General features: G+C 52.5%; 1 protein-coding gene across 1 annotated transcript; it reads right to left on the reverse strand.

The window, feature by feature from the left end:
• EAH_00009570 (Ras-related protein RAB8-1, related) lies at positions 1-1,624 on the reverse strand (the record flags this gene model as incomplete). The annotated part of the gene is made up of 6 exons (XM_013391893.1): positions 1-273; positions 488-582; positions 708-773; positions 999-1,099; positions 1,278-1,350; positions 1,546-1,624. The coding sequence occupies 6 exons, from the start codon at positions 1,622-1,624 to the stop codon at positions 1-3; spliced, it is 687 nt and encodes a 228-aa protein (XP_013247347.1).
• Positions 1,625-11,059: the final 9,435 nt, after the last annotated feature.

The following is an 11,059-nucleotide window of genomic DNA, read 5'->3' on the forward strand; positions in this document are numbered from 1 at the left end:
CTACTCGCCGCGCACCTTGCATCCAAGCACATCCAGAGAGCAGCAAAGCATAGTAGGTGCCTCCACAGCATGCATGTTCGAGGCTTTGCACAGAAACCCCTTTGCGAAAATCTGCTTCAGTCGGCAATGAATAAAAGATGTAGCAGATAGGCTGGTAGGGAAGGTGACGTACATGAAGGCCTCCTCAACATTGACGTTGCCTTTGGCAGACGTTTCAATGAAGGGAATTGAATACTCGCGAGCCAAATCCTCACCCTTAGAACGCGAAACTTGCTGCAGAGGCCACATAAGAAACCAAAATACACTTCAAGCGGGGCAGCAGTTGGTGCGTGGCCCACTCCATCTCGAGGTGCTGTATTTGCCTGTGTGCAGGCGTGTTCACAACTACAGTTTGTTCAGAGTGGTGCTGCTCATCCCAGCTGCAATAGATTAAGGCTTCATCTGGCACCTATTCAAATGGTAAACCTCATTTGTTTTCGATATTTACCCTCTGGGACTGAAGATCGAGCTTGTTGGCAACTAAGACGCGCACGATGCTCGGGTCTGCGTATTCCTCAACGTTCTGCATCCATCGCCGAATGTCTGTAGGAGGGCAGAAAAAGTGGCAAGTAGGCGAAACGATGCTTCAATTCAACTCAAAATGATTGAAATAAAGCATCCCAACAGGCGTATGAGATAACTGTCACCTAACCACGCAGAAGACGCACTGAGAAATGTCTGCAAATTCGTAATGTCGTACACCAGCATGACCCCCATGGCGCTCCTGAAGTACGCTGAGAAAAACGTCAAAAGAGCGCATTCCACTGACTTCGGCTTCAAAGTGGGTGAGAGATCTTCCTATTTTTCCTTGCATACAAATGAAACGGGAATAGGGGCACGCGGGGCCCTGTCTGTTTGAGCGTGCAGCCGCGTTACTCGTCTTTGCAGGGAACTGCACATTTCCTATGTATATGGTTCAACGATTCCAAATTGCTGCATATTTTTAACACTAAATTTACCTGGGGTAATGGTGCGGAAACGCTCCTGGCCAGCAGTGTCCCACACTTGCAGTTTTATTCGTCGCCCGCCGCATTCGACAACTTTTGTCTTAAAGTCCACTCTGAAAAGTCCCCAAAACAGAAATGAGTGCAGACCCAGGCTGCTCACATTTTCCAACGGAAAGCGAAGCACACCAGCATAAATAGCCTCTTCTGTTCTGCTTTTCCACACGCAGGCCTAATTTTCGAAATAACATCACCAATGTCTGAATCAGTAAGCTGAAGGTGACATCTTCTCACCCGATGGTCAGCACGAAGTTCGGGTCGAATTTATTCTCGGCGAAACGTAAAAGAAGGCTCGACTTGCCAACGGCTGCACGTAACGAGAAGCATACCAAAGTGAAGGCTGTGCACGCAGCATACGCAACAAGACTCTAAGCCAGGCAGTGCATGCAGCAGCACGGTGGCAAAGGCGGTCCAGTCAAGTGTCTATGGATATTCCTATCGGTCTTGCGCAATGCCTTCCGACTACTTCCTGCGCTTCTCCTCTGAACGAACTTGAACCCACAACTGTCGCCTAGGACCAACAGCTTAACGAGGTGGTCGAAGGGCTCTGCCTTCTCTCGTCTTCCTCCGCGGTAGGACATCTCTTCCGTTCAAGGAAGCCTGCTCAAGTGTAATCAAGCGCGCAGATTTATAAGCATCTTGAGCAAGTTGTATTCCAAACTAATTCAGAATCATACTTCCACAAGCTTTGCCTTCTGCTGGCTACTTGTCTTTCAAGAGGAAGCGCTCTAATCTACCAAACTCCTGCTGCCCTTTCCCTCCACTTACCCCTTTCCCACCGATCAATCAACCCGCGGGGCAACCTTCAAGCAAAGACAGACAACCTTGTACAACTGGCTGTCTTCGCGGCTGCAGATTTTGTCCAGACCCTAGCTGAACGGCGCATGCGTCGGTGTGCTGAATGCACTGCCAAGCCAGAACTTATCAAGGTACTAGTAGGACTCATCGCCCTCAGCAAAGACCGCAAGGCAAGGCGTTGCCCTCAGCGCCCAGTTAGTCTGTGGCTCCCCATGTGGGGGCCTCCTCGGGCGACGTCTGCAGTGCGTATCCGTGTGAGTAGTTCCCCACGTGTGAAAACAAAGACACGCTCACGCACGGATAGATGAGGTAGGATATTAGCTCCAGGTAGCCAATTTTGATCTAATGCAAGAAGGGGTCTCAAACCCTTGGCTACTGCAACTGAAAGCCTCCACCCCCAGCTATGTCTGCGGCCTAAGCAAACTGGGAACTACAGTGGGAGCAACTCCAGAAAGTGTGACGCTTCCAGAGACAAGGAGGCGAAATGAGGCACCTATGGGGCTCGCTAACTCAAGAGCATGTCCGCTTTCTGCCTTGAGTCGAAAGAAGGAAAGAAATCAATAGGAATGGCAGCACAGAGGCGGTGGCAGGAGTGTGTAGTTTCGGTGAAACGGACAAATCCATAGGGAACAAAAGGTGCTGATAATTACGCAAAGACCGAATGCAAAGCAAAACAAATCATTATGCGTTAAGGAAATATCACAAGGTTTGCCCTCTATTGGTATTTACCCACAGCCGACACGCGAGATGGGACCTGCCCCGTTTCTGGGGCTGGAAAGGGGGGCCCCCCGTGCGCCTCTGTAACATACTTTATTCTAGAGCGCCAGGGTTGAATGTTTACATTTCGTCTGTCGTTCAACCATTGATCGGAGCTCTCCGAAGCAGCCGGCAAAGTTGATTGGCTCCTCTCTTTGCTCTAGAAGGGCACGGGCAGCCCACACCGGTCTGTAACTATGGGCCTGAGGTTTGCCGCCAGTTGGCCTTCGTCTTTTTCTGTTGCCACATCCCCTTGCATCTCACTTCCCCCCAAGTACACACTTCTTAATCTCTCGTTAGTGCCCAATCGTTAAGAAGCCCATGCTAAATATGCTGGTAGTTGACTGAAGTAGCTCAATTCCCGTGTGTACCGAGAGTCGTCGATCTTATCCAAAGACCGTCGTGAGTTGCAATAGAAGAAAAATAGTTAAAATAGAGTCCCCCCAAAACACCTTACTTCCCTCTAGTCTCCAGGGTCCTCGGCATAGCGACAGAAACGCTTGGGCCGGTGCGGAGAGCTGGTCTAGCATGGCCTGTCTGAAGCTGGTACATGTGCTTCTACTTGCTTGCAGTCTGCCTACTAATGACACAGCAAGTGCTCAGCAACTAGCTACAATGTTCGTTCCTGTTGCAAAGGATGCTTGTTCGTGTTGCATCCGTGGTTACCATGCAGCACTAGCTGCAGCAAGGTGCGTTGCAACTCATGGCAGGCGGCCTCCTCTCGAACCAGCCCCATTCCCTTGTGCCAGCATGTGCAGGATGCCTGGAGACTGCATGGGAGGTCAGCTGGTCTTAGGAACCCGTATTTGACTTCATCGCATGTGATGACAGCCCACAAATATGGTTAACTCTCGTTACACGTGGACCCTCGCGGGATTCGGCGCATCTTGTTGCAACTCCTGCTGCACAGCAACCGTAAATGCAAGCGTGCTATCTCCTCCGTTTGACAATTGCTCTAACACTGTAGGCATTCGATAAATGCTTTCTGGATCCTGAGTAGTCAGTCTTACCCACTAGGGACAAACTATGCTATGCCTTCTCCCCTGCCCTCTCCACCAAGCAACACTCGCCCTCGAGTGTGTGCTCAGCCAGAATGGGACGGATGAACGGTGTGGTAGGCTCCTGCAGCACTTGCTACTGTCGAAAGGTCACAGCCCCGGAATCTTTGCACGGTTGGCGCCGGTCTCACTGCTGCCAAACCTGATATTTTTGGAGAACTGCTCTTACAACCTGGTGCGTTTTCCATTCTCTCCTCGGTGTTGTGGATATTTCGATGCACTTCTTGGGGAGGTTCAGCAACTCGGGAAGAATGCTTTCGCAGTGGCCCATGATGCGCGCGCAGTGTGCTTGCTGCTGTTGCGTTTCGTCAGGAATCAAACAGAAAATAGCTCAGACTTCCTTTTCCAAGTCTATGGTAACCTCAATGACGTCGGAGATAAGTTCGCTGAGAAGAATCTTTCTTTAACTGCATCAGGGTGCTGAAGCTCAAGCTTATCCACTGCTGAAAATTATCGTCAAAGGCAGAGGTTCCTTTGTTCTCCATCTTCGTAACAAGCGTTTTCGCAGAGAGGCAGAATGCAGGTTGTGAGACTTTGCAAGTACAAGTTCTGGGGCGTGCACCAGAAAGATATGCTAACACGCAAAAATGCGTTTGAAAGTGCACAGCAGTGAGGCGGGACACAGGCTCCGCGAGCCGCATTTGGGTCTGTATGCTTATTCGTGATTTTGCCCTTTAGAACACCTCCTGCAGTTGTTCTCCTTGTGTGCAGGTGTCTTCGTTTGCATGTTAGTCACTTTGCGTGCGTTCTTGCTACGTGCGTTCGTCACTCTTTCTTCACAGCTGGAGGGACACGCCAGCAGGGTGGACAGTAGTAGGAAGTTTGTTTTGTGCTCCTCAAGCCCTGCTGGAGGTGTTCTGTGAGCCCTTTCATGACAACTCCATTCTCTTGTTCGCTCGGATCTTAAAAGCTCAGTGCTCGGCTGAGTCTCTATGTTGCTGCAAGCGCTGCTGACAGCAGCGGCTGCTCCTGTGTATATATCGCGCTGCATACGCATCAGCAACTTGTGAACACATCGTGAAGACCGCAATTGAGTTTCGCCGCTACTGCCTGTGCGACTGTATCAGCATCTTCCGGCTCCGAAACTCCTACAGCAACAGCTGCAGCAGCAGCTCTTCTCGCTGCAAGTCCTGGCCCTGTTGATTTTGAACTTGTTGCTGCTTTTCGTGCCGCTATAGCGGCTGTTAGTGGCTTTACCGGTTTTGCCGCCTCCAGCGTTGCCGTTGCCGGTGGTGGTTGTGGCCATGCAACCTGTCCAATCAACACACACAAGCAAGAGGACAAGCGGCATCTGTGCTGCTGCAGGGAAAGACGTTGGTGCAGGCGCCGCTGCTAAGTCGACGCGAAAAGAACTCCACTCTCTGCAGCAATCTTTGCGTATAGACACAATCCCCGGAAGTGCAGCAACAGCAGCAGCATTAGCAGCAGTAGTAGTCTATGGAGGAGTAAGCGCGACAAAACGCGCTGCTGCCGTTGCTGCTGGAGCAGCGGACACACACATGCTTGTGGACGCAAAAGTGCAACACAAATATCTCTTAACAAATACACTAGAAAAATGCACTATTAGTTTTTATGGTGTTCCGCACATTGTTGCAGGAGCATATAATGATGCTCTCTGGGAGGCGAATGAAGCCCTTCACCTCTGCTGCTGCTCAAGAACAAACTGCTGCCTCTATTGCTGTTGCTGTTGAGCGCATGGCGGTGCGCAAGGCCGGACTTGTCACAGTTCGTTAAAGCGTCCTCTGCCGCGCACCCCGGTTGGGTTACTCTGTTGTAGGACGGGCATCCCATCCTGTGCGTGAGTATGAACAGCCATCAACCAGATCATAACGTCAAAGAGCGAGAGAGGGTGAGATTGGTCTGGCAAGCTCGAAAAATGGGAGGGCCAACCCAAACATATAATAAAGTGAAAGGGCAGTCGGCAGAGGCGCCTGGCTAGCCATGGGTAGTGGAAGAGCCCTACATCACAGAAGGGATGACGGGCTCGTAGATAGCAATACATGGGCCCTTCAGCAGAGGCTACACATCAATTGTCCAAAATGGCTTGTACCCGACCAGCATTATTTCACGCATCGCGTGCCCACCTTTGTCACAGCCGCTGTGTCAAGGCAGGTTCCGTAGGGTCAGCACTAGGACCTTTAAGGGTCCTAGTGGTGGCCCTAAGCTCGCTATTCTCATTGCTGTCACGGACCTAAAGCTCCTACATCACTGCACACATTGAACAATTTTGTCATTGATTCCGCTTGAGTTCAGTCTCAGTAGAGAAAAAGAACTACTTTTCTTCCCTTTTAGATTCACCTAGCTCCTGGCGCTCTACGCCAGCGCTCCCAGGTAGCGCCCCACACCCCACCACGCCGGTGCGGGGCTAGCGCAGGGCTTGGGGCCTGGCAAACCCCTCAGCTTGGGTGACGCTACCTGCCTGGGCCTCGCTCATCACCATCGTCGGGCCTCGATCGTCAAGCACTCAGTCATGGTATTGATCCGCTGGCTTGTTAATTTTCCCGATTTTAGAAATCCGCCAGCAATGATATCGTGATATCTCCATTTTGCGAGTGAGTCGACTATGCGACCAACGCGTTAACCATAAAGCCAATGCCGAAGGGCCCCCCTCAACTGATGGAAAACTTCTTCGGCTACTCGCTGTCCTGCTGGTGTCTGTGTATTCGTCATGCATCCCCGCGCTGCCGCAAGCTTTGTATGGACGCTGGCAATTGGAGCATACGCACATGCCAGCGCAACTGTGCATGCATACGGGGTTGGTTCTCAACAGTCAAGTCTATCGTCGGGTCAGATAAAGATTTGCCGTTGTAGACCAGGGAAGGTGGAGAACAAGAGGTGCAATAAAGCACCGTTGCATAGCAGATGTCCTCCTAACCTGAGCGACAGGAAAGTCAACGGTAAAGAAAATAGCTCCCAAACGTAGCTGGCATCCCGTCCACTCTCCACACTTCTTGAAACCCGCGGGACAAGCGCCTGGGAAAGGTGTAGAGAGGAGGCGGGCTTCCAGCGGATATCGTGGGCTGCCTGACCTTGGTGAGTGTATTCCCACTTCAGTACGGGTTGACAACTGAGCGCTAGGTAAGTTTTGAACCATTGGTTATAGCGTTCTCGCATGTATCCAATGGGGGGCTTCAGCGTACTTGCATGGGGGTTGCCTGGCAACAGGAGCTGTAGCAAGGTTCGCTGTAGCCCGTGATCGGCGCCTTTCTTGAACAGGCCCAGGTCATCCTGCCTCAGTGAGCACGACACCTGGAGCCTAGAGGGGATGCCGGATGGTTTGGGAAACTATTGTAGTAGGTGTTTTGACTCCGCTGCAGCTCACGGCTGCCCTCTGCTAAAAGGTTCTGGACTCTCGGTGCGGCCTACCTTGCTGCAACTCCAGCCGCAAGGCAACCGCAGATGCAAGCATAGCCAAGAACCTCTTGCGGCAGTGACTAACACCAAGAACAATTGTTAAACACATATTTGGCCCTCAATATCCAGCCTTCACCCAGGTAGAACTAATTGCCAGAACTTCAGACATAGCATGCTGCCATGCTACAGTGTTCGTGCTCGGGCTACTGTTCAAAACCGAATTACCCTCCTGCCTCCCTAAAAAGGGCTTCGCTTCTGGAGTTTGCATTTGGACTCACCATTGGCGTGCATCAGTTGAGCCTACCTAATTCCAAGGTGTACCTTCAGACGCCATCGGCCACATCCAAGTATTATGCAACTGCCGCTTTACAAACGAACGCTTGTCCGTACTATTGCATATTAATGCAAAATGAGCGGTTCAATTCATTTGATATCTAGTTTTGAAAGCTATTTCAACTCTTCAGCTCTGAATCCTGACGGGGCCCAGGAGATGGCCACGCCGGTGGGGACCATCCGCAGCGCGGTAGGTCCGCCACGGCAGTAGGCTCCTTGGTAGAAATGCAGCTTGCCTCTATGTCTTTCACCACCAAACAAAAACAGGAAATGGGGAGTGCTTTGAAGATACAACTTCTTTGCCTCAAGCCTTTCCGTCCGTGTTTCTCTCGACCCACCCAAACAACAACACGCTAGCGCAGTGGTCTGCTGCTCGAAATCGCAGTGCGTGGTCTTTTTTTTTCACTATTCGTTGCAAGGGCAGCTTTTGCAATTTGCCGCTTGCTAGTGATCTGCTTCGGGCCTCTCAGCCTGGTGGTTGTTCGTGCATTTGCCTTGCATGCCTCGGCGGACCTTCGGGCCCCTCGCGGTGTACTTCTGGGTGAAATCAACGACCCCATAGGTACCTCCAGCCCAGTAATGTACAGGTGGCCTGCCCTTTAGTCCAGCCTCTTCCCCTGTTGGGGGCTGTTTACACCCCCGAGGCCCGAAGCATCACCGCGTGACGCTTTCCTGCCTCCTGAGTCTGTCTGGAAGGACCAAGGACTCTATTGGGGGAGTCCACCTTTTGTAGACGGTCTCGCGGGAGCTCACTACGCATTCTGAGGAAGCGAGGACCACGGCGGGACGGCGAAAGGGTCTCAGGGTCTAGGAGACTGTGCCAGACGTCGTTACAGTCACTTTTTTTTGAGCCCCCTGGGTCAACTTCTGTATCACTGCTGGCTACAGCATTGCTCTCTGTGGTGGCGGCGGCTAGTGGGAAGCGGATTTACTTTATCTCGAGATTCGAGAGGAGAAAAGAACGGTGTCTGCTCTGATGGATCCGTTCGTAGATCTCTCTGTCGGTCTCCTAATGATGCGGTAGGGGACCTCCCACACGAAAGGGTGTGAGGAGCATTGGCTAGAGCTGATCGGCATTTTCTTGCAGGCGCCCTTAGATATCTGGGGCCGCTGGCCTCAGGCGTTACGCAGATGCATTGTTCGTGGTGCTTGCATGTTCAGGGGATCTGAATGGCACTGCGGCATGGGCTGAAACGCGATATGCAAACTGAAGATGTGCTTGGCACTCTTGTTGAGGAAGTGTGCTGCCCCTTTTCTGGGCATGGGGCCTCTGGTGGGGATCACGTTCTTGTTTTAGGGAAGTGTTAAGGTTTCCGGCCATGGCTGGCTTCTTAGGTGCCCTTTTGCATTCAACGCACGCACTGCGTCTCCTCTTCATGAGCCTTCCGATTCGCTGGCGCTTTGGGAGGTCGGGTGTGCGGCGAGGGCTTTCAATGACAGAAACGCCAGCCAAGGCCGGCGTGTCCTCCGCTCACAGGCTCCCATAGGAATGCCCACAAACAGCAGCACGAAGTACACGACTCCAAGCCCATCGCCGCCTTAGCCAGTTGCTTGCGCGCAGGCGTAAGGGCCCTGGCTAGCGTTTCCGCCTCCTCTTTCTGGCACCTTGGCGGCATGGCCCCCGTTGAATACTCCTTGTCGTATCAACTAGATCTCCAAAATTTCTCTCGCCTCTCTTGAGTCAAGCGCAGGTCTCGAGAGGCCAAATGACTGTCAACTCCTTCCTGACAGATCTAGCAGGCAGCTTTCACTTCGGTGTCTGCACAGCATAGGGGGGCATTTGAAGTGCTGCGGCTTTCCGCGGGGACAACTGCAGCAGGGAAGAAGGCAAGGCTGGTAGTGCTGCTGGGCATCCATCCGCGCCTCACGTGCACAAGATAGTGCCATCTCCTGTTGGCGTAAGACGGTCCCATACGACGCTGCCCCTGCAAAGTCAGCAGGTAAAGATCTGTTGGGGGCACTGGAAGCTCTGCGTTCCAGTTGCTTCATTGGGGTCCCGTCCTTCCTGCGTCGCTAGCTCCTCCTGCTAACGCTTCTGCCACGGGCCTCCCCAGCCACATCAGCACAACAGCATCAGTACAACGCAGCAGCACGTGAAGCCCCGAAGGAGTGGCAGGGGCAGCAGCTGCTGCGTGAGGCCCTTTGAACGCGGCTGGGGACCATTATTTCGCCATGCTCGATAAAAGCGCTCCACGTATGTGTGCGTACGCACACCGCAGGCTAGGAGCCGGATATAAAGGGGGCCCCTTTGCGTTCAAAGAGACTACGTCCTTTGGGATGGACTGCTTCGATAATCCTGGTTGTTTGCCGCTTGCGGCACAAGCGCAACTTGCTACTGTCAACTGTAGCAGCACAACCAGCTGCTTGTGGGAATTGCAGCGATACAAGCAGCTGCTTCTGGAAATTGCAGCAGCAGCAATAGCTGCTGCTGGGACCTGCAGCAACACAAACAAATGCAGGCGAGTTTGCTGGCTGGTGCTGCTGTGAGTGCCGGAGGCATTTTGCGTGCGGGGAGCTGTTCGTCGTGTACCTGCCTTCCTAATGAATGCAAAGGGGCTTGGGTCGGCTGCATGCTTCTGTTGTTCGTTTGCTTTTATGTAATTTCCGACCTCACCCGCCGGTGGGTCACCAGGGAAGGATGTGGAGATACACCTTCAAAAGAAGCCGAGCGGGGGCTTCCTCCTCTTTTTGCGGCGTTTCCTTTCGAGGACAGTTCTCGGAGTTTGTTGCAAACGCTTTAGGGGGCTTTCTGACTTCCTCGGGGCTTCTAGGTTTGGTCATGCGTGTCACTGTTGTTAACCATCCCTTGGCTGTTTACGTCTCTGTGTCTTTTTTCTTGGGCTTCGCTGCCCTAGTCCATCTCCTCTTGTCTTACTCTGTTTGTCTGTGCCTGCCCCCTTTGTGTGCAGGCCTCTCTTTTTGTCTTCTTCTGGGTTTCATTGTAGGGATGCGTTTAGCGTGGCTCGTGTTGTCTGCGTGCCTGTGTGTCTGTGTCTGGGTTTCTATGTCGCTCTTCTCATGAGCTCTGCTGGAGCACAGTAGCACGAGGTGCAAAGGGCTCCAGTTTTTGGCTGAGTTTGCCGGTCGTTACAGAAAACTGACAATACCAAGCAGTTGGAATGTTGAGTGTCCATAAGCAAGCACCGCCTTCTGCCCCCTTCTAGGGAGCACTTGCCTGAGTACCCCTAGAGCCCGCAAGCTCGAGAAGCCCTCACATATATAAGGCTTACATATCCGTAAAGCCGTAAACGCTCAGCCATGACCGTGAGGCAAAAAGGCTCCAAGAGAAGCAATGCTACCCGCTTCTCCTGCATTGCAGGAGAGGAGGCATTCAAATCTCCTCTTTTCATTACATATGAAATAAACACGGCATGGCTGAGAATAGGGCCATCCGCCTATCGGGGTACACTCGGCAAAAGCAATGTATGTACCTTCCCTGGACTGCCCCTACCGTGACCTGTGCAACCACCAAATCTCAAGAGCGTATCTCCACGTATCCTCCGCTTCCGCGATGCATACATGCGAACTCTATAATAGTACCTGCCAAAGCTGACACGGCAGCCGCAACAGCAGCTGCAACACAAAGAAGAGCTCCAGGTCGCGCCCACCACCCCTACTTGTGCAGCCTTCTGGGCTGCTAGTGCTGCTGCAGCAACACCGAGACCGCTGGGGGTGCAGCCGCCGTCCATCGTCTGCCACAGAAACAGCAGCTACATA

The sequence above is a fragment of the Eimeria acervulina genome, genomic scaffold (assembly GCF_000499425.1).
Source record: "Eimeria acervulina Houghton genomic scaffold, Eah_scaff48, whole genome shotgun sequence".
NCBI classification, from domain to species: domain Eukaryota; phylum Apicomplexa; class Conoidasida; order Eucoccidiorida; family Eimeriidae; genus Eimeria; species Eimeria acervulina.